Source organism: Heterodontus francisci, chromosome 36, assembly GCF_036365525.1.
Source record: "Heterodontus francisci isolate sHetFra1 chromosome 36, sHetFra1.hap1, whole genome shotgun sequence".
Taxonomy (NCBI): Eukaryota; Metazoa; Chordata; class Chondrichthyes; order Heterodontiformes; family Heterodontidae; genus Heterodontus; species Heterodontus francisci.
Window position 1 is genome coordinate 27,046,428 of NC_090406.1, and position 24,535 is coordinate 27,070,962.

At 42.4% G+C, this 24,535-nt stretch overlaps 1 protein-coding gene across 1 annotated transcript; it reads left to right on the forward strand.

Annotated features, from left to right (window-relative positions):
• Nucleotides 1–5,773: 5,773 nt before the first annotated feature.
• Nucleotides 5,774–22,709, forward strand: LOC137351444 (mucin-16-like). The gene is made up of 8 exons (XM_068015890.1): nt 5,774–5,889; nt 6,903–7,066; nt 7,326–7,361; nt 10,360–10,550; nt 10,811–10,878; nt 13,554–13,714; nt 17,501–17,613; nt 21,440–22,709. Exons 1-8 carry the CDS (start codon nt 5,774–5,776, stop codon nt 21,533–21,535), a joined length of 945 nt encoding a protein of 314 aa, XP_067871991.1. The 3' UTR covers nt 21,536–22,709.
• The last annotated feature ends 1,826 nt before the right edge of the window (nt 22,710–24,535 follow it).

Sequence of the window (24,535 nt, forward strand, 5' to 3'; positions counted from 1 at the left end):
TGGATCCCAACGTTGAGGCCCCTATAAAATCCAGCCCATAGTTCAACTGCTGCTTACATAATTTAGTTTATGGATACATAGATCAAACCTAACTTGCAAAGTGTTAAAAAGGAGGGGAGTGTTTTCCTTTAATGTACTTCACAATTCAATGTATGTAGGTGCTGTGATGACAAATGTTAGTAAATTGTTATTGCCTGTATTACGGTCAAGTGAGGAGGGGTCGAAGGGCTTCCCTCTTTTCCGTCTCCTCGTTTGACTACAATGGGTTTAAATCTTTCTTATAGTGGATGTAGTGGCCAATTCAGTAGCTGTTTTCTTACTTATTTGCTATGATCATAACAAAAAACAATTGGACTGGTTTTCTTGAGTTAACAAAGAAAGAGGTTAACTTTATTGTACCTAAACCGAACTAATAAAATAATAAACAACACAGCAACTTTTGCTCATGTACACACTCTGAAGGTTTACACACACACAAATAGGTTACAGAGTGGGGCAAGGTAGATTGGTTGAGTTTGAGTCCACAGGAAAAAAAGGGGTATACAATTTGTGGTGTTTGGTGATTTGGCTGGCTTCTAGCTGAATTTGGTGGTCCTTGTAGATGACTGGTTCGGTGGGTCTTTTGGAGACAGCGATGCGGATGATTTCCTCCAACGTGGTTTCTGATTGCAGCCAGAGCAAGCAAAGGTGGTCAGTCAACAGGCAGGATTTGAAAGCTTTCAAGCTGGAATGGAAAGAAAAATAGAGAGAGACCCCCACTTGGGTCTGCACAGGTCAGAGTCCAGTTGCTTCCCCTCTCTCTGCTGCAGAAAGACACAAGTTTAAAACCACAGATGGGGAAGAGCTTGTCACATGATAGTCACTCAGTCATTCAAGCATAGCAGGTAGCAGTATTTATCTCTTGCTAAAAAGAACAGATAGTTCCTTTAAGCTTCTCGGTTCTTGCTGGGATATGAGCAGCCATTTCGTCTCCCTCCTCACAGCATTGTAGTGTGGGATACAGTGTTGCAAATTATGTGGCCTTCTTAAGCAGCCAGCAAAGTCAGCTTTTCTTTGCTAAATGTCTTTTTAAAAATTATAGATTCAGATCTCCAGTCAGTGGATTTAAAAAAATCATCATTCAACAAACCACATTGGTGTAACACCTGGCACATCACACCCCCTTCCTGTTGCCTCAATCCTGTTCCCATTAAACTGCTGATCAGCCAAATCCCCTTCCTGGTCCCCATGTTAGGCCAATATTGTAAATGGTTCTTCAGGTGTTGTCCCTCTCTCCTTTAAAACTGTCATCATCACCTCTTTCCTCAAAAAAACAAACTCTTGATCCTGCTGCCCTTTAAAACTGCTGTCCCGTCTGCAGCCGTTCCTTCCTCTCCAAAGTCCTTGAATGTGCTTTCACCTCCCAAATCCACTCCCATCTTTCCTGGAACTTCATGTTTGAATCACCCTAATCAGGTTTCCGCATCTGCTACCATACTGAAATGGCTCTTATTAAAGTCACAAATTACATCCTATGTGATCGGTCACAGTGGTTAACCTTCCCTCCTAGTCCTTCCCGACTTGTCTGCAACCTTTGACACAGTTGACTACACCATTGTCCCCAATGCCTCTATATTGTTGTCCAGCTGGGTGGGACCGCTCTCACCTGGTCCCATTCTTATCTATCTAATCCTAGCCAGAGAATCACCTGCAATGGCTTCTCTTCCAGCTCCCACACTGTTACTTCTGGTGTCCCCCAACAAACTATCCTCAGCCCCCTCTTATTTCTCATCTACATGCTGTCCCTCGGCAACATCATTTTCACATGTATGCCGACGACAATCAGCTCTACCTCACCACCTCTTGACTCCTCCAATGTTGCTAAATTATCAGACTGCATATCTGACATCCAATATTGGACGAGCAGAAATTTCCTCCAATTAAATATTGGGAAGACTGAAGCCATTATTTAGGTGTTCGCTCCAAACTCCATTCCCTAGCTACCAACACCACCCCTCTCCCTGGCAACAGTATGAGATTAAACTGAAATAAACAGAAAATGCTGGAAAAACTCAGCAGATCTGTGGAGAAAGAAGCTGAGTTAATGTTTCAGGTCTGTGACCTTTCATCAGAAATTAATCTCCTCCAGCCCTGCAACTCTCCAAGATATTTGCACTCCTCTAATTCTGGCCTCTGTGCATCCCTGATTTTAATTGCTCCACCATTGGCGGCTGCACCTTCAGTTACCTAGGTCCCAAGCTTTGGAATATTCTCCCTATGCCTCTCTACCTCTCCACATCGCTTTCCTCCTTTAAGATACTCCTTAAAACCTACCTCTTTGACCAAGCTTTTGGTCATCTGACCTGAGGGGCTGAATTTTACCGCCCCCTTGACACAGCGGGTCGCAGCGCGGGGGCTGGTAAAATGCTGCGGGTCGAGGCGGGCCTCTCCCTGCAACATCGAGAAAGGCCTGCTGTGTATTACTGGCGGCGTGGGACCATGGTGTGCCCCCACTTCCCACTGCCAGGTGGCAGGGCCTTCATCTCCATATTAAAATGAGGCCTAATGAAAAGGAGTGGGTAAATTAATTTTAATTGGATTCGACGATGGTTTGAAGGGGTTGAGGGTCAAAGGGAACTAATTTTGGGGGGTAAAGTTCTGAATACTAATAGAAGTTTATTATGGGGGAGAGGGCAGTTAATATATAAATTACACATTGGGAGGGTGGGGGATGGTATTTAGAGTTGAAATTTAAATTTATTTTCATTTCCCAGAGTTCAGGCCCTTTAAATTTTAAAATGATACTGAAGGACTTGAAGCCCTTTAAAAATGGCACCGCGCCTACGCTTTGGCGCCAAACGTTGTTGCTGGGGAGGCGGTGGGTGCCCCCTCTACGTCATCAAGGACGACCGCTCTGCCCCCTCTATTTAAATAAGCCCCCGTGCGAAATATCGCGGGGACTCCTTGGCGGCCACCGCGATGAGTTTAAGGGCCGTAGCCGTGAAGCGCGGCACTCAAATAAAATTCAGCCCCATATCTCATTTTATGACTTGATGTCATACTTTGTTTTATAATGCTCCTGTGAAGCGCCTTGGGACATTTTATTATGTTAAAGGCAACATATAAATGTAAGTTTTTGTTGTTGTTTTGTGAGACAAATGTTATTTGTCACTTATCAGCCCAAGCCTGAATGTTGTCCAGGTCTTGCTGCATATGGACATGAACTGCTTCAGTATCTGAGGAGTCTTGAATGGTACTGAAAACTGTACAATCATCAACGCACATCCCTACTTCTGACCTTATGTTGTGGGGGGGGGAAGGTCATTGATGAAGCAGCTTGGGCCTAGGACATTGTCCTGAGGAACTCCTGCAGCAATGTCCTGGGGCAGAGGTGATTGCCCTCCTGTGGGGAGTCTTCCCCCGATTCCCATTGACTTCAATTTTACTAGGGCTCCTTGATGCCACACTCAGTTAAATTCTGCCTTGATGTCTAGGGCGGTCACTCTTACCTCACCTCTAGAATTCAGGTCTTTTGTCCAAGGTGGGAATGTGGTACGTCAAACTTTTAAAAATCTGTCCAAGATATAATTGGGATATCAGTGGAATGTTTCCCAAGTTTTATGCGTGCTGCCATGTTCAGGAAATGCCTTTTAAATAATTTCATTTTGTCTCTATTGTAAAAATTAAATAATAAAACTGATATACAGCTTTATTGCAGAGCTTATCTATTTAATTCTGTACTTTTCTTTCTTTCTAGATGACCTACCAATTGTGCCTGTAACTCAAAATCCAATTGAGAGCCAGAAACCTTTGTGCTTTAATGTGTCTTTCATCATCACTAACCTACCATTCAATCCAGTTCTATTTGACACCACTTCACAGTTGTATCTATCCGCTTCACGTACTATTATTCATCAGGTACATCTAAATAAACCAAAAGAATAATTATTGAAATAATTTACTTAACAAGTAATATCAATACCTTATTAAAAACATGATATATTTCTTGCAGCTCAATGACTTATACAGCAACAGCAATATAAATGCAGTGTTTACAGAATGTACAGATATCTCTTTAAGGTAAGAATCCTCTCTTAGCTGGTCCATATTTGGTCACAATACACTTTACACTTTTGAGTTTTGTTCCACTATACTGCTGATACTTAAGTTGTATCTCAGCATTACTAATATGACTGTGAGGTTGGTATAATTACGATACTTTTACTTTAAATTTATAACTAGACTAGAATTCCTTTTCATTTAGCATTTGAATTAATGCCAGATTATCATTTAGTAGTACAGAATTTGAGTATTGCTGGCAATACAAACATGTTGTCGAAGCTTTTCAACTTGCACTCATCAGGACAATCCGCAAGAATATCCAACATAAGGGAAAACAACAACTTATAATGCATAAACTTGCCAACAAATCTGCACTCTCTTCTCATGCAGTATAACTTGTTGTTTTCCCTTACATTGGTTATTCTTGCGAATTTTCCTGATGAGTGCAAGATGAAAAGCTTCAACAACATGTCTCTATTTTCAGCAATAATGCCAGATTGTATGATTCTTTCTCTCAATGTTGTTATATAATCTGGTTCATCAAGAAAGAGTCCTATTACAAAAGAAATATCCCCAAAAGTTTTAGCTTTGTATTTTCATGAAAGACATTTTTTTTTACAAAAGAAAACAACCTTTGCATAATGCCCTTTAAAATATAAATTTATGATGGAAAGATCAGGAGAAATGAAATTTTGCTCAAATTATGAGACTTTCAGTTTTGATGGGGGAGATGCAACAGGACTGCTGTACGAGCCTGCAGTTATCTATAAATGCATGTGTGCAACTGTGGTTAGAGTTAATAAAAACAGAAAATGCTATAAATGCTCAGCAGGTCTGGCAACATCTGTGGAGAAAGAAAGAGAGTGATGGCCATATTTTAAAAGCCCGTTGAGTGTAGGTGCAGGGACGAACATAATTTGAAGATCGTGTTCATGGAGGTCAGCACTTGGTCCCGCCGCCTCTGGAACACACCATTTTAAAAGGGACACCAGCAGCAAGGAAGTGGGTCAGATGCACAGCTTTAATTAATTGCCTGTTGAGCTCACTGAAGAGCCTATCCAGGCAGATGGTCTCAGTCCTGTGTGCTCTGATTCACAATGACCTGAGCCTTCACGGCCTCCATGGTAGTCCCCTACCTGCAGCCATCAAGGTCTCCATCACCCTAAATTAGTATCCAACTGGGTTGTTCCAGGGATCAACTGTGGACCTAGGTGGCATCTCACAGTTGGCAGCTCATCAAACAAGCAGGCAGGTCACAGATGCCATTTTCAGGAGGGCAGGGGACTGCACCCACTTTGACACAGATGGAATTATGCAGGCACAAAGGGCATTGGGTACAGCCTCCATCGCTGCATTCCTCCAGGTGCAGGGGATCATTGTTTGCGCCCATGTGTCCATCAAGGCACCAGCGACCAGCCAGTGAGATCCATCAACAGTAAGGGCTTCCACTCCCTCAAAGTCCAACTGGTCCATAGCCACAATAAGAGCTTTCTCTATGTGCATGCTCACTTTCCTGGCAGCTGCCATGATTCCTTCATCTTCTGCCAGTCCAGGCTGCCTCAGTATTTCAGTCTACCTCCAAATGTGTGTGGATGGATCCAAGGGGACAAGAGAAATCCCTTGAAGAGATGGCTACCGACCCCTGAGCCTGAAACAGAGGCACAGAAGTGACATAACCAATTTCACCAATGTCAGCAGGCCAGCCATTGAGCAGGCCACCAGGTTTCTGAGGATGCGATTCCGGCATCTGGATCGTTTGGCTGGCATACTCCTGCAAGATTCTTTGTCATTGTGCTGGTCTGCTGCACTCTCCATAACCAGGCTCTCCAGAAAGGTGTGGATCTTGAGGTCAGTGAGGGCCTGGAAAAATACAGCTCATCAGAGGAGGAGCAGGAGGTAAGAGGGGAGAAGGAAGATGAGGTGGAGGAGGATAACACTAAACAGAGACTGCTGCACGAGGAGGTGGCATCCTACTACCATCCTCTGGGAAGAGGACCTCCCTCCTCTCCCTCAAGGCTGCCAGCATTAAATCCAGGTGAGCATTGATGAACTGAGGGTCTGCTCTGCTCCTAGTGCCAGGCCTTCAGCTCCCCTGTGACAATTTGCTTCCCTCGATGCTGTGGAAAGCAGATTTCTCCCTCAGATCAACAGCGATGGCTGCCATGGAAGTCTGCATGAGCCCCATATTTGATTTGACCCACTGTCATTTTCAATCCCACTGGCTCTAAGAGGACAGGAAACCCATCTCCATACCAATTAAGGGCTTACCCATTTAAAAATTGCAATATGTATCAACTTCCCAAAGGAGGCAGGTTTCTGACCCAAAACCAGACCCAATTCCTGTTTCCATAATGAAAATGCAGACCTTAATGTTTCAGATCGATGATCTTCCATCAGAACTTGATTTTAATGAAAGGACATTGACATGAAACGTTAACTTTGTAAAGCTATCCACAGATGCTATTAGACCTGCTTAGCATTTCCAGCATTCTCTGTTTTTATTTCAGATTTTCAGTATCCACGGTAGTCTCTCTCGACCAGCTACTGTATTGTTTCCATTGGGTTGACCTTCTAACTATCCTTTTTCCTTAAAGAGTCTCAAAGTAAAGCATACTGTAAACGTCTGACCTTCCCATCTTTGTGTACAATTCTTCACAAAATATAACTTTAAAAAGGATTAAATTGTAATGGCATCCTATATTCAAAATCAATAATACTTTGAGTCCTCTTTTAAATTTTTTTGATATGCATGTCTATGGTTAAAGATATGCAATTTATTTGATTGTTTAGTGGAAGTTTGTCTAAAGGTTAATAGTATCACTTATGAATAGTGTTTTATGATTAACTCGTTTTCTTGGCAGTGCTACGAATGGGGATTACGTGAAAGTGCAAGCTGTCTGTTTTTTCAAAAATGGTCCTCAGAAAGTTGATAATGTTATTGTGGAGCAGACGTTCAGAGACAGAACAAACAATACCTCTACATTAGCAACTTACACACTTAACAGCAACAGTCTCCTCATAAAAGGTATTTAACCATTGAACATTTTATTTGAACTTTGTCTTACATAATGATCTGTATGTATCTCAATGGGCTGAATTTTACCCTTGATGGATAGAAGCCATCCACCAACTGTAAAGGCCTTTAATTGGTTTGTGGCGGGACTTCCACCTCACTGAGGCAGGAAGTCCCGCCTAATGGAGCTGCCGGCCAATCAGTGGGCCGGCAGCTCTTAGTCCCAGCAGCGCCACCGGGAGCGGTGGCCACTGCTGGGACTGCAGCCTAGCTTGGCAAAGAAGAGGAAGGACGGCCTCGGGAAGAGGTATGTTTTTGGGGCCTCACTGGGGGTGATCGGTCGGGTCCCGGTGATGCAAGGGTGGTCAACTGGGGGGATAGGGGTGGGGGGTGTGTTGGGTGTTGGGGGTGGTTGGGGCATCGGTGAGTGCCTGATCATGAGGGCATCCCCCCACCCCCACCCCAGGCCATCAGAAAGCCACCTGTTTTTGTCAGGTGGCTTTTCTCAGGCCTGAGCCACCTGACCAGCCAAGGGTAAAATCCCCATGGCAGCGGGTGGAGGCCCTTAAGTGGCCGTTAACTGGTCACTTAAGGCTTTGATTGTCCTGGGCGGGCAGGCTGGTTTCCGCCGTCACCACCCCGCGTAAAATGGCGGTGGAGGCAGGAGTAGGTCGGGAAGGGCCCCCCAAGCCTCCCACTCCATTTTATACAGCCCCCCCCCCCCACCCCCCGCCCACCACCACCAACCCGCTCTTCGGGGGGGGGGGACATAAAATTCCAGCCAATATCTCAATCAGACTATTCACAGCAACATGGAATTTCAATTGCGACAGCTCATTCTAACTACATTCAATTACTTTTCAAGTTATCTATTTAACCATGTTCTTAACTAATGAAAAAACAAATCTTTTTTTGCTGTTTCATGACAAGATTTATGAATTTGAATAATCAACTAAATGCGTGTTTAAATATTTATTACAATTCCAAATCACATCATTCTGGGAGTGCCCACTGTTCTACTAGTTTAACATGATAGATTGTTAACTCTTGACTTGTTGACCACTAAGATACTGAAACCTCTTGTTTAGGATTAGATTCAGTTCACTGTTAGGTTGCTGCTTCTTTGTTCTCTTTTATTTAAAAATGATTTTTGTGCTTTCCAAGACAAGAAGGGTTAGCATTAGTGAATAGAGTATCTTCTAATTTCACGCAAACAATATATGAACATCACACATTCTATAATCACGGTTAGATGCAGAAAAATGTTCCTTTTATTTCACCCTAAAAACAGAAGCTATTAGTCCATCATTAACACATTTAATTTCCCACACTAGCTACATCCTTGTGGTTTCTCTGAGAGGGGTCGTCAATTTAATACCAGTTTAGGGTAGTTTGTAGTTCATGTCTGGTACGAACTGGTTTGGCATGGCCAAAAATGTATTTGTCACATGGCAAGCATAGACATGAGATTTTCATCCTATTATTCTGGGGTAGATCCAAACACTGATCTCAAAGGTGAAAGGACTGTGCACAAACATCTTCTTCTTCTTTACTTGCTGGTATTTAAATTAGCACTTGGCTGCAATTTTCTTGCTAACATAGTGCAGATACCACGATGAAGCAATTGTTACACATTACAAATAATATTTAATTTACTTGTACTTCTTTCAATGTAGTATACTGTATTCGCTGCTCACAGTGTGGTCTCCTCTACATTGGGGAGACCAAGCGCAGACTGGGTGACCGCTTTGCGGAACATCTCCGCTCAGTCCGCAAGCAGGACCCTGAGCTTCCGGTTGCTTGCCATTTCAACACTCCCCCCTGCTCTCATGCTCACATCTCTGTCCTGGGATTGCTGCAGTGTTCCAGTGAACATCAACGCAAGCTCGAGGAACAGCATCTCATCTACCGATTAGGCACACTACAGCCTGCCGGACTGAACATTGAGTTCAATAATTTCAGAGCATGACAGCCCCCCACTTTACTTTCATTTTTAGTCATTTTTAGTTATTTTTTCTTCCTTTTTTTTGCATTCCTTTTTACATTTTTTACCATTTTTTTTTGCATTTATTTCATTTCATCTTAGTTTGTTCAGTTTGCTTACCCACTGTTTTTTTCAGGTTGTTTTTCTTCAGGTTTGCACTTGCTGATGTTCAATATTCAGTATATTCACACCTAATCTGTACTAATGCTTTGTCTTTCAACACACCATTAACATATTGTTTGCCTTTGCTCCGTGACCTTTTGGTCAGCTATGTGGCCTGGTCCAATCTGCACCTTCTCCTTTGTTATCTCTTGCCCAACCCCCACCTCACTTGTTTATAATCTGTGACTTTTCTAATATTTGTCAGTTCCGAAGAAGGGTCACTGACCCGAAACGTTAACTCTGCTTCTCTTTCCACAGATGCTGCCAGACCTGCTGAGTGAATCCAGCATTTCTTGTTTTTGATTTAATTTTCTTAGTTCTCATCAGCAATTTTTCTCCCCTGTGCATCTCACCTGACAGCTTTGGAACTTTGTTGTGATACAGGTCCATGAATGTTGGATGCTTCTCAATACCTGGCCCAAGTAACATTATTCAGTGTGAGTCTTGGCAGTGAAAGTTGACGGGCTTCAACAGCAGAAGGCATCACAATTGGGCCCAATACTGCTTTCACTCAGCATCCACTTATATAAGTGTTGCTGCGTAGTAATTGCCTGGATAGCCTTTACCCATTTCTCTCCCCGCAGTCTAAGGGAATCATGTCCAACTGTAGGGCCTCTATCACAGCCCCAACTGAGCATTGCTCAGGAATCAAACTGGAGGTCTGTGTGGTGTAGCTACTCATTGGATAAATATCTTGAGCCATCAGGAAATTCCAGCAAGAGAAATGTCTATTGATCGAACTGTTGAACTGACAGGTACTAGAATAGAACTTCATGTTCAATTCCTGCTTGAAAATTATGAACTAACTGGAAATTCCATACTTTACTATCAATTTATATTCCAGGTTCAATTCTAGTATCCTTTTGGTATGCTTAGGGTGCAAATTTCTGTCTTAAGTTATTTTTACTTTGAAGTGTGAACTGGAGAAAACAATATTCAAATTTAAGCTTATGCAAAATTATAAATAAATAATTAACTAATAAAGAACAACAACATTTAACAAATCTTTAAAAGGTTTAGACCTAAATGACTTCATTGATTCCCGAATTGCTTTGCTTTTTAAACTACCAGATGTAAATTTTAGGTACAGGCTTTAGAGTTAATTGTAATTACTTCTGCATTAACTTTTGAAGAGTATTAAAAATGTCTCTCATTTTAGACTGCGAGGAACTGAAATCCACTGTGGCACCTGCTACTCCTGTAGAAGAAGATCTGCCAATAGTTTCAGAACGACAAGGAGATCTCACCTTTGCAGTTAACTTCACAGTAATTAATTACAACTTTACAGATGGACTCCAAATTCCAGGTTCTGCTGAATATAAACACATGACAACCACTATGAATAGAATGGTATGGAATTCCACTTTTCCTTAACTGCATAAACATTAAAATATGTAATAAAATACCTGTATGTTTAATATTTCCCAGAAAATGTTTTAAGAGCACCTGCTTTAGTGAATTATCCACTTAATTTTGAAATATTTTTCAGTATAACAAACAAAATCTGAAATTATCTTTGAAGCACGTTCTATTTTACTCATTTTTATTTTTAAATTTATGTTATATGTTTTAAAAAGAGAAAATTTACACTTACTATATATCTTTTGCAGCTTTCACAGTTATTTGAAAACAGCACTTTAAAGGACAGCTATAAAGTTTGCCATGTTACTGGTTTAAGGTAAGATAAAGGTTTACTGTTCTTGTCATTTATAGTTAAGTATAATCACTTAGAAGTCAAATCAAAAACTCATTGCAACCAGCTCAAAAATGTCATAGACCAAGCACTGGGAATAAGAAGCATAAAGAAACAGCAGAAAAATTAAAACTGGAAAACGAAAGGCTTTAAAAGAAGTATCCTTTAATCATTCAGCTGCTAAAGAAAATACAGGTTTAACTTCAAAGCCTCAATAGTTGGTCTCATCACTTAACTGTAAGAGGTCTAGTTTATTCAATAGGGTAAAGGCAAAAAAAAAGGCAAAAGAGTCTGATGCACTATAAAATTCAGGAAGAGAAGCATGAGAAAAATAAAACTAATTTACTCCAAAGTTTCTGGACTCCAGGAAGGCAGGGGACATGATTTTTGGCTGGAGGGGGCAGAGGTTGGGGCAGAACACAGTCCTACTGGGACTCTGCTCTATTTACCTGGCCATTTAAATTCTAGGGTGGGGTTGGGGGGATGTGGATAGATTTGATGGCACTTCCCTACAACAAAGAGGTATGTCTAGGGGGAGTTCCAGACTCCCCCAGGAAATTGCTTCTATTCCATCTTTATAAGAGAACTTATGGGATCTGAGAACATTTGGCTTAACATGGGCCTTAGCAAGGCTCCAGCGTTTATTGGGGAAAGGTAGTCAATCCTTTGGGAGATCAGTTACCTTCTCCAAGGTGCTCTCTTGCTCTAGGACATGCAGAACGTTTTTAAAAAATGGAGTAAGGATGATGTTAGTTAGAAACCTGTCCAAATGTATCAGTTCTAAATCGCATTGAGTTCCTTCGTTCAGCTGCCTTGATACTTCAATGTTAAAGGCATTGTTTGGAAACATGAAAAGCTATATCTGCATCCCTCATTAACACATTAACATGTTACAAAATTATGCATGATCAATATAGGTTAACAGTTAGTTTTGCCGAAGAAGTGTAGCTGCTTTACAGAACTGATGGCTTATTTCATACTTTAAATGACATACACATATATAATGGCCAGGATTTTGCAGTCAGTGTTGAAGGGGGGTCGATCTGCCTCCCCCACCCCACCCCAATCTCTTGGAGCGGACAGGCTGTCTGTCTCCGGCAATGGCGTCAACTGCCTGTGCATAGACGCTGGCGCATTTTTAAAGGGCAGCCTGCCCTGCCAGTCAATTTGAATTTTTAAAGATACACCCCCCAAAATGTATTAAATAAATTTCTAATGCCCCTTTCCCACCACCCAATAACAATTATATTAACTATTTGCCCCTCCCCCCCAAAAAATGTATCTTTTAAATCTGACCTTCCGCCCCCAAACTGTCCTTTTTTTTCTGACATGTTGAGTGCCACCAAGTGTGTAAATACAGCAACTCAATGCTCTTTATACATTTTAATGCCAAATCTATCAGTGAGGTACCAGTGCAGCAAAGCTTGTGAAGGTGCAGGGAAATTCATTTATTGTTGCATATGCAAACACCTGAAGTTGTTGTCCGATTTACTCCATAATAACAGTGAGCACTGCTAGCTTCACCGTTATTTTCTATTGCAAAATCCAGGCCATACTGTTTACGTATAAACCTAGAAATTACTGTTGGTGATCAGAGTGGAGAAACACTTCAGATGCCTGTGTGGCAATCCTCTCAACTATTTTAATGGAAACAACCCATTTAAAATAAACGGGTATTATGAAACATTTCTCTGCCAGTGTTACTAATAGTAATAGCTAGGGTGCCATATGTAGGATTTGTTTCCCTGGTGGTATGTTGCTAACATGACAATTCAAATAAAATATGAGAAATGCAAAGAATATTTTTCAGATAAATTAATTGGAAGAATCGTTTATTTTGGTAATTCAATTTCAAATGCTTTCATGGGCCAGATTTCGCAGTCAGTGGCAAACTTTTGTGACAGTTGCACTTGCTCATAGACGTTTGCACTGGATGTTCTGTTCAGCCAACCTGCCAAAAAGCGCAGTGCCCTCTACAAGACATCTAGAACCTGTAACCAATCAGATTAAAGTATGATTATTGAGTAGCACAGAGTCTGACCCAGAAAATATCTAATTCAATGTCAAATCAGTTACAGAAATTAAAATAAAGAAAAAGAAAGATTGGATTAAGAGAGATAAAAGAGGCAGAAAGAAAAAGTAAAAAAGTTTTTTTATTATTTTAAATTTCCAACAATAATTAAAATCTGAAGCAATGCGGCATCATACTTGCGAAAGCTTTTTCTCAGTGCCAGAGAGGTTGTTTGGCAGTAACCAAGATTTATCACACCATTAAAAATTTACTTACACTGGAATAGACAAAACCTAACTTTTTCTGGCATGTTTAGCATGTATCTGTCATGTAAGCACAACATCATACCATTCCGTGTATTTCAATGATGAGTCTCTCAGTGAGATACCATTCTCACACAGCTTCTGGAGGAACAGGGCATCTCAGAAAGCAACTTCCAGATTTGCATATTTAACTGCGCATCTGCCATCTCTGGAAGTTGCTTTCCAATTTACATGTAAATTACGGTAATCACTGTTAGCATCACCACTATTTCTGCCACAAAATCTGACCAATTGTCTACGTTCAACATACACAGATGTTTTGCAGCAGACTTCATTAGAAAGAAAATCATAATTATATTGTCTTAATTTTTGATCTGCCCCAACAGACCAGGATCAATCAAAGTTTCCACTTCTTGCTACTTTGACCCTGCAAAAGCAACTCGACCAATCCTTTCAGAGGAACTCAGATCAGAATTTGATGCTGGAACAAATGGATCAAGATGGCTGGGCCAAGCATTTCAACTTAGAAGCAATAGTGTATCTGTGGGTATGTGCCAGTCCTACATTGTTATTCCTAATGGATTCACTTTTTCTATGTTGATTTTTCATTGTCAGCTTAGTAAAACATAAAGGGGTCTAATTTTCTCGAAACGTTTATGGCTGTGCTTCCTTAAGCTGGAGTAAGGAATTTATATCTAAAGGTATTCTGCATTTGCTTTAGTGCTACCCCCAAAAATATCTCATGGGTATTAAATGATACAATGTACTTTGCATCAGTATTCACCAAAGAGAAGGACTTGGTGGATGATGAGCCTAGGGAAGGGAGTGTAGATAGTCTCAGTCATCTCATTATCAAAGAGGAGGAGGAGTTGGGTGTCTTGCAAAGCATTAAGGTAGATAAGTCCCCAGGGCCTGATGGGATCTACCCCAGAATATTGAGGGAGACAAGGGAAGAAATTTCTGGGGCCTTGACAGAAATCTTTGCATCCTCATTGCCAAAGGTGAGGTCCCAGAGAACTGGAGAATAGCCAATGTTGTTCCTTTGTTTAAGAAGGATAATCCAGGAAATTATAGGCCGGTGAGCCTTACATCAGTGGTAGGGAAATTATTAGAGAGGATTCTTCGGGACAGGATTTACTCCCATTTGGAAACAAACAAACTTATTAGCGAGAGGCAGCATGGCTTTGTGGAAGGGAGGTGTCTCACTAATTTGATTGAGTTTTTTGAGGAAGTGACAAAGATGATTGATGAAGGAAGGACAGTGGATGTTATCTATATGGACTTCAGTAAAGCCTTTGACAAGGTCCCTCATGGCAGACTGGTACAAAAGGTGAAGTCACATGGGATCAGACGTGAGCTGGCAAGATGGATAAAGAACTGGCTCTGTCATAGAAGACAGAGGGTAGCAGTGGAAGGGTGCTTTTCTGAATGGAGGGATGTGACTAGTGGTGTTCCGCAGGGATCAGTGCTGGGACCTTTGCTCTTTGTAGTATATATAAATGATTTGGAGGAAAATGTAGCTGGTCTGATTAGTAAGTTTGCGGACGACACAAAGGTTGGTGGGGTTGCGGATAGTGATGAGGATTGTCAGAGGATACAGCAGGATATAGATCGGTTGGAGACTTGGACGGAGAAAGGGCAGATGGAGTTTAATCCGGACAAATGTGAGGTAATGCATTTTGGAAGATCTAATGCAGGTGGGAAGTATACAGTAAATGGCAGAACCCTTAGGAGTATTGGCAGGCAGAGAGATCTGGGCGTACAGGTCCACAGGTCAACGCAGGTGGATAAGGTAGTCAAGAAGGCATACGGCATGCTTGCCTTCATCGGTTGGGGCATAGAGTATAAAAATTGGCAAGTCATGCTGCAGCTGTACAGAACTTTAGTTAGGCCACACTTACAATATTGTGTGCAATTCTGGTCGCCACACTACCAAAAGGACGTGGAGGCTTTGGAGAGGGTACAGAAGAGGTTTACCAGGATGTTGCCTGGTCTGGAGGGCATTAGCTCGGAGGAGAGGTTGGATAAACTCGGATTGTTTTCACTGGAACAACAGAGGTGGAGGGGCGACAGGATAGAGGTTTACAAAGTTATGAGCGGCATGGACAGAGTGGATAGTCAGAAGCTTTTTCCCAGGGTGGAAGAGTCAGTTACTAGGGGACATAGGTTTAAGGTGAGAGGGGCAAAGTTTAGAGGGGATGTGCGAGGCACGTTCTTTACACAGAGGGCAGTGAGTGCCTGGAACTTGCTGCCGGGGTAGGTGGTGGAAGCAGGTACGATAATGATGTTTAAGAGGCATCTTGACAAATACATGAATAAGATGGGAATGGAGAGATACGGTCCCCGGAAGTGCAGAAGGTTTTAGTTTAGGCAGGCATCAAGATCGGCGCAGGCTTGGAGGGCCGAATGGCCTGTTCCTGTGCTGTACTTTGTTTGTTCAAAACATGATAACAAAGAGCTGGAATTTCAGATTTTCCATACTGATTGTTCAGCAATTACTGGAAAATGTTAAAGGTTCCTACAGATCCACTATTTACTATTGTATTAATTACTCCCACTTGAACCCAGATTCAAAGGAGCCTAGGAAGAATCTTTGCTGTCAGCAAAGCTGCACATAGCTTATGCAGTGTAAGTGCAGCATTAGATCGTTTCTTAAGTCTGTTGGAGGAAGAGGAGCAAATACAACAGGAGAATATGGCAAAAGAGGTTCAAAGACGTAGGAGACAGACCTTTCGGACTTGGGTAGTATCCAAGACACTGAGAGTACCATATAAGTGGCTTCAGCAAAGACCAAGCATGAGAATGCTGCTCCTTATTAAAAGCATGAACTCGGGCTTGTTGATTTACTTCAACCAAAACCTATTGCCAAGCAGCAATATCAAGATCATAGTCTTAGTGGAACCTAAAGTAATTATTCAAATTTTGTACGGTGAGTCCTTTCAAGTTCCAGTCTGGAGGCATGATTAGGATTAGACTTTCTGTAGTTCAACACTGGATCATAAAGTAACAAATGCCCAAATGTAAAATCCTCCATAAAAATGTTTTTAAAAAACGGAACAATGCCCATGTCACTTCCTGATTGGCTCCAGACACTTCCATAATTCTTTAGGGTATTAGAGAGGGGGAAGAATACAGCAAGGGAGAGGGTCTCCTTGCCTTGCCAAGTTGCTAGCTGAAGTCATGGTACGTGTCTAGCATGCTTCTGCATAATAAAGTTTTATGCTATCAGTGGTTCAAACATTTTTTCAAATGTAACAATATTTGAATGCAAGACAGCTTTTGTTACACTCCTAACTAGCTGTTCATTCTCTGTCCTATATTAAGTCCTGACGATCCATTACCTTGTTCTTATAGATGCATGCTGGTTCCCAGACCCCAATCCATTGTTCGGGATTTTTCCCTCGGTGGATGGGGGCCATTGACCATTGACTGAAAAGTCAGTGGCAAACCCACTTCCGCCTGGCCTGGGGATTCGACCCGCATTTGGTGGCTCCCCGGCCTTCAACTGTTCTGAGGCGGGACTTGCACCCACTTGAGGCAGGAAGTCCCGCCTAATGGAGCTGATGGCCAATCAGTGGGCCAGCAGCTCTTAGTCCCAGTAGCGCCACCGGGAGCGGTGGCCACTGCTGAGACTGCAACCCAGCTTCAAGAAGATGATGTCGGGGAACCCTGGAACCAAGGTAAGTTTTTATTGCCTCGCCAGGGTGATCGGTCTGGCCGTGGTGAGGCAAGGGTGGTCAATTGGGGTGATGGGGGGGCGTGCTGGGTGTTGTGGGTGGTTGGGGCTGTGGGGGTGGCCCTCCATTAGGCACAGGGTGCCAGATCATGAGGACCCCCCTCCCTCCCCAGGCCATCAGAGAACTGCCTGCTTTTGTCAATCGACTTTTCCTGGGCCTGGGCCACCTGCCTGCCAATGGTAAAATCACAGTGGCGGCGGGCAAAGTCCCTTAAGTGGCCACTTAAGGGCTTTAAGTGGCCTGGGGTGGGAGGGTCGTTTTTGCTGCCACCTCCTTGTGTAAAGTGACAGCAGAGGCGGGAGTGTTGGGCAGGGCCCCCCGAGCCTCCTGCTCCGTTTTATGCCCCCCCCCCCACTCCCGCCACTTCCCGCTCTTTGTGGGGGTGTAAAATTCCAGCCATCAAATCTAAAATTCTCGTCCTCAACTTCAAATCACACTTTGCCCTCACTCCATAATTTTTCATAATGCTTGCCCAATAATATATATTTTCTAGATGATTGAGTGTAATAAGCTATGATGAAGTATATTTATTTATTTTATTTTCATTATTATTGCTTGTGCAATTGAATTGTTATATTGTGCTTATCTTCATGCAGATGCCATGGTACCTGTCATTTCTGACAGAACTGAATTACCGTACTGGGCCATCATAGTTATAGTATTGGCCATACTGCTCGCTCTGTTTCTCATTGTGATTTTAGGCCTTCTGGTAAGTATGTTCAATTCTTCTCAAGATATGATACTACTCCATGTGAAGAACAGTTATCAAACATATTGAGATGCCCAAATTTGCTTGTCTGCAGCAGGCCACTCACCAATTACAGAACTATTTGATAAAATTAAACAAAACAGAATAGTTCAAGAAACAATTTCACATGATTACCCAGTAATTGATGGAAAAGATTGTCCAAAACAATTACAACTAATTTCACAGGTTCAAAATCAACAATTTCTCATATGTGCAGTTTGACCATCACACTTGAAGGATGCCCAGAAATGGACACAAGACCATTTGAAAAATGTTTTCTAGATCTTTCATGTAATTAATTTATTTCTGCAACTTTTTTATTCCATTCAAATTTGATTTTGATACCGGTATTCCTTGTTGGCACTCCCAATGCCAGGGTAATAGTTTACTTACTAGCAACACAGATACAGACACAGTGGATGTGATGGCACTTCAGGCAAAGATTGGGAATGAAGAGAATATGTGGACAGAAGAGTGCAAGTGGCATGATGCTGCTGAATATTGGCATGTTAATATACAACTCCAGTCAGTTCTCCTGAGAAATTGAGCAACGCCACTTAGTGACTCCTGGCATCCCCTGATATCTGGCCACATGCGGCACTGAATGTGGTCCCACTGTAACCTGCAGATGTATTAGATTAGAGAGAGACCAAGAATGTGATAAATTGCAGGTGCACTATAACAAGAAAAAAAATTGATCAAACAAAAAAAGAAGAATAACTGTCTGACCTATTGTGTACCTGACGCGGGAGTATATCCAGCTGTCACTCAGTGGTAAAAGTGGAAAAACATTCCATTCTGCAGCATCAATATTCCATGGCTGGGTAAATATCAACATTCACTTAAAAGATGAAGAGAAATCCAGATCTTCTTAAAAAAAAACTTGCGTCCAAAAGCACTTCCTGTCTGCACCACTTGACTAGCTGTTGTCATGTTTTTCTGGCAACATTTCTCCATCATAATTTTCCAAGTCCACATGTCTAAACAAGTTTAGCCTATGTATGCTTGTCATGCTATTATTGCACAATCTGGCCACGTAATAACCATGGGCCAAATCTCTCATCATCTTGAAGTAACCTGTCTGAAAAATGTCAGTGTCTACTGCTGTCATCTTATGTCATGTCCAAGTTAGTGTGCTGCATTTTACAAGGTTGCCGCTGATCTCGGCAGCAGGCTTCAAAGATGGCGGCCTGCGTGCGCGGGCTTTACTCAATGGAGCCGCTGCGATATTAAATGCGGCGGCTCATTTACATGGCTGGGGCTGATCACCAGCTCCCCCGATGATATGGAGGGGGCGGGCAATCTGCCCCGGCAACAGCATCCGGCGCCATTGTGCAGGTGCCAGTGCCATTTTTAAAGGGCTTCCAGCCCTTATGTTTAATTCAAATTTTTAAAGACACATCGCTTTAAAATGTATTAAAAATAATTAAATAAATGTTCCCAGCCACTCTCCCACCTCCCCAATAAACTTACATTTTATTCCTTGCCCAATCCACCGCCCCCCACAAATACTCACCTTGTGTACCTGACCTTCACCCCCCACACCCCCCCTCAAAATTTAGAAACTTTTAACTTTACCCCTTCCCATCACCCGCTAGACCAATCAGGTAATTTTGACCCCGCTCCCCACCTCCCACAGTGAAATACTTACCTCCTCCCCCCTCCTTACTAATGTTCTGCCATACTTCACTGGTCGGAGATCGGACGACACAGGAGTGCCAGCCACTGACCGCAATATTGGAGCGGGGCGGCCGGCGGGACTTAGTAACTCATTAATTCCTTAATTTACATTATTTAACATATTTAAATGTGGCTGCCGTCGCCAAGCGGCGCGTGGGCCTCCATGAGGCCTTGCCGCCACTGGCAGTATGGGGCTGGGCCTTCCCTGCGTTGAGGCCCAGGGCGGGCTTCTCCCGGAGGCATTTTACGTCCCCTCCCAGCCCAGCCACGACTCCCGACATCCGTGGGGGTCAGTAAAATTCAGCCCAGTACTTTCTATTTCCTTCACCACCACCCCCCCCCCCCCCCACCAAGGTTCTTCCTTTTCTTTGGTAAAAATTAAATTTGTCAAAAAATAATCTTAAGCATAGAATTGACCCATAAAAGAGCTTAAGCGTAGTGCTCAAAGTAATTTAATGGTGGATGATGTGTCAGGCCCTCCCTTTTTGTGACTCGGTGTCGGCAATCTACAGGCATCTACAATCCACTTGCCAAACTGCCAGCTGAGACAATTTCTCCCCCACAATGGCCTGGAAGAAAGGCCTCATTAGGAGTTTTACGCTAAGCCATTTATTGTATAAATCATGGGAAAACCTAAACCACAAACAGAACCCTACGATTCAATTAACACAATCTGTATCTGATATCTTTGAGCCTCAACCACACCAAAATCATGGCCCGTTCCCGTCATTCAACGGAACCTTTAGCTCGTGAACCCACCCCCTCCCAATTAGCAGAAGGATTCCCCTTTTCTTCAACCAGTTTGCTCCTCTTCAAATGACTAGTATGTTCAGCACCCCAGCTCCCCGTTTTGGTTTGATGGTCCATAACACAAACTGAGATGCACTCTGATATTTCTAAAGAGCTTCAGTTGGACACAGAGGCTGGAATTTTACGCTGGGCGGACGGGAGCCGGATTCCGACGTAAATGTCGGTGCCGATCCCGCTCCCGCCCGGCCTGGAGATCCATCCCGTATTTTACAGATCCCCAGGCTTTAATTGGCCCAAGGCGGGACTTCCACCCACTTGAGGGAGGAGGTCCCGCCTCTGTGAGCTGCTGGCCAATCAGTGGGCCGGCAGCTCTTAGTCTCAGCAGCGCCACTGGGAGTGGTGGCCACTGCTGAGATTACAGTCCAGCCGACTGAGGAGGACGCAATGGAACCGGGACAGAAGGTAAGTTCGGGCAGCCTTACCAGGGGAATTGGTCATGCCCTGGTGAGGCTAGGGTGGTCGTTTGGGGGGAGGGGGGGGCGTCTTGGATCCCAAGGTTGGGTTGGGAGGAGTGGGCGGCCCTCAATCGGGCATTCTGTGCCCGATTGCCATGCTCCCCTCCCCCTCCACCCCTCCGGGGTGCGGAAAGCCGGCAGTTATAGCTGGGCGGCCTTTCATGCCCCTGGCACACCCGCTTGCCACGGTAAAATACCCTTGGAGGCGGGCGAGGGCCCTTAAGTGGCCGTTAAGTGGCCACTTAAGCACCTTGATTGGCCTCGGGCGGGTGGGCCGCTTCTCACTCCCCGGACCCCCGCCGGACCTCCATAAACTTGGTCGGAGGCAGAATCGGGGTGGTTAGGCCTCCCGGAGCCTGCCGCTCAATTTTACGCCGCCCCCCACGCCACCATCCGACCCACTGGGGCAGCGTAAAATTCCGGCCAGAATATTTCCCCACTATTTTCTTCATTTGCAATATCCCCTCACTCCAGTATTATTATTTAATTTCTAACAAAGGTGGCCACTGACTACCCACCCAGCGTATACTTTCTAAATAATATCCTCAAAACCAAGTGCAAGATGTAGAGTTAGATAAGTATTGGTGAGATTACTTCTGCGATGCATGGATTAACTTTGTCGAACCTTTTCGAAGGGAAATATCATAGGTTGGACAGGATCCATTTTAATCTGTAGCTCAAAATGATCATTCAAATGGCCTTTTCACAATATATATACTTTTCCTATCTTCCTACCTTGTTTGCCTGCGTTTGTGGCCTGTGTCTTGTGTTCTCACAATGCTTACAAATTGTCATACTTCATGCATAACAGTTTACAAATAAACTTTATCATTTTCTTCTAGATTGCATTATGTGTAAGGAAAAGGTTTCGTGGCTTCTATAATTTGTTACAAGATCCTTTTGGAATCTACTATTTACATCTGGATGGAAAGAATTAGTCTGATACCACTTGAATATTACAACAATGATTAACGACAATTACATGGATTAATCTTCAAGACTGTACAGAGTAACATTTTAATGAATATATATATATATAAAATTTAATTATATATTTCTGACTGCATCATCTTTGACTTTTTGAGCACTGCAACTGGATTGCTGCATTACTTCTCCCAAATCTTTATTCTTCATTGATTTTATTCTTGGAAGGGTGTCTACTTGAATTTCTTTGATATATGTGCTTTTCTTCTGTGAATAGAACTTTAGAAACAAATTTTGGAAATTAGTTATTCCCAGAAAGTAGAAGTGTCTTTCAGCCAGTCTTCAAAGTTTCAAACTTAAATTACATACTATTACAAAATAGGATTAGTTGAGGGATACTATTATCTGTATGCATTAAACTTACTGGTTTGAATATAACTGAGGTGAGAGAATGTATTAATAAATTCCTTGTTAAAAATTAAAATGTATATATAGAACAAAAACTGTATGCACGAGTAAATTGTACTTGGTTTTAAATTTCCACTTCAATGCTGCATTCATTGGCTTCATGAAAATACTGAGGGCCACTGCCACCCGAACACAGCCTACTCTGATTCTCCTTCTACCCACCACACATTCCTCCCCATTCCCGAAGAACCTAGCTGTGAGCTGGCTCAATTTTGGAGCTGGTGGCATTCATCAGACCCCACCTGGCCAATTGCCTGTTTGGTGCCACAGTTCATCGGTTTTATTTAAATGAGGCTCAATGCCAAATTTGGCTCAGGCCTCATGCCAGCACAAAGCAATCACATCACTGACTTGCTGCCCATTTTGGGCATGTTGATTTTCTTTCCCAAGTTCTGTTGAAGGAGATGAGGTGGAATGCAAACACATTAAGCATTCATATACAAATATTCAAAGAGTCTAATGTTGTTTAACAAACTTCTCATGCACTTCCTTCAGACAAACTGCAAATCTGTACTTTAATGTAATATTGTCTTTATGACTCTACTGTGCCAATATATGTAAGAAATTATAGGGATGATTCTGCATTCTGTTACTGCCAGTGGGGACTGGTGCTCAAATGATATGCATCACAGGCACATAGCCCGTACTGGCAGCTCCAGATTACGGAATCAACTCTTGGAGATATAAATTAATAATGCATGAGTTTTGATTGGCTAAGAATTAAAGGAATTTTACATAACTACTATATATTTACAGATATCTTATTTTTATAACTGTTAACTTAAAATAACACCATTATACATTATTATGTAAATGTGCTCAGACTCAATAAATATCAATGTTTTCATACATTAAGTGTCATGTAATTCATAGTACTTTATAGGCTCATACACAAGAAATATTTTCACAGTTTTACTCAAGAGCATATTTATAGACAGTGAAAGTTATTATGATATTGTAGGTCACATTCTTCGATAAACCTTTATTAAAATCCCGGAGTACTGTGTGCCTCTGCATCATAGGAAGGCGTTCTGACTGCAGCAGGAGCAACAAACTGTCAATTCAGTCCCGTCACTCCACAGGTCGCAGAATATTATTAAGGTTTTCCCACCCAACCGGAGAACAGTCAAATTAAACACTCTAGTAACCCCAGAATGAAACAGACCAAACTAAGTATCTTTGGACAACAACAAATTAATTATTTATTAAAACTAAATCTTAAACACTATTAAGATAAACTTATGTCTAAAGACCTTATTACCTCTTATTTTAACCTAACTTCCCAATTCACACACATACACTCAAAAATCACAGTAGTTAGCCAGTTTTAAAAGTGGTGTTTTTAAAATGAGCTGTTTCTTAAAAATAAAGTATTTGGTAAGAGAAGTAAAAGTGACATGAGGAAAAACTTTTTCACGCAGCGAGTGGTTAAGGTCTGGAATGCGCTGCCTGAGAACGTGGAGGAGGCAGGTTCAATTGAAGCATTCAAAAAGGAATTAGACAGTTATATGCAAAGGAGGAATGTGCAGGGTTATGAGGAGAAGGCGGGGGAATGGAACTGAGGGAGTTGTTCATTCAGAAAGCCAGTGTGGACATGATGGGCTGAAAGGCCTCCTTCTGCACTGTAACTGTGATTCTGTGAACTAAATAAATAAGTCTTTGCGGGTTACATTCCTGATGGATAAGGTATTTTAATGTGAAAATAATCAAAGGCTACTCGAAGTCTTCACTTGGATTTAACGAAGCAGTCTGTGTTTGATAGGCATTCAAACTCCTCAGCTGCAGCAGGCATCAACAGTTCCTTCAGCAATACCAAATGGTTTCTGAAAAGGGTTATTTCCTCGTTAATTTGGTTCAGACCATTTTTTGCCAGTTTTACACACTGTTAAGTGGAAACATTATACCATGTGACCTCACTCTCCTGCTGTTGCCTAGGTAACAAAATGTAGCTGAGGCACACTGTCCCCAGAAATCCAAAACTTCGCTCCCTGTCTTGAAGGTGCACTTTTTTTTAACAGAGTCTTAAAGGCACACTGTTTTAATCAGAAGAGAAAAATAATTACAGTTCCGTGACAAAGGATATTGAGGCTTTAGAAAGGGTACCTGGCAGATTCACTGGAATGCTATCCAGTATAAGGAAACAGAAGTACAAAGAAAGATTGTGTCTCTTTTTTCATTGGAACATTACCGATTACAGGGTGATAAGATAGAAGCGTTTAAAATTATGAAAGAAAGGGACAGTGTATGTAGAGTTGTGAGGCAGTGTGATCAATTTCCAGAGTTAGTACCTGAGGCAGGAGGTATCTGAACATTCAGGATTAGATTGGAAGGGGGATCAAGAAAAAGGGACTGAAGGGATATAGAAACAGCATGGGTAAATTCAATCAGAACTATTTGCTTCCATGGAGGGTAAATGCCAGCCTGGGCTGGTTGAGCTGAAAGGCCTGTTTCAGTGTTTTAGTTTCCACGTATTTCTATATTCCTGGTTCCATACTCTGAGCTGTAGATCGTTGCTACTCCATACAGAGTTCAATAGATGTTGGGAA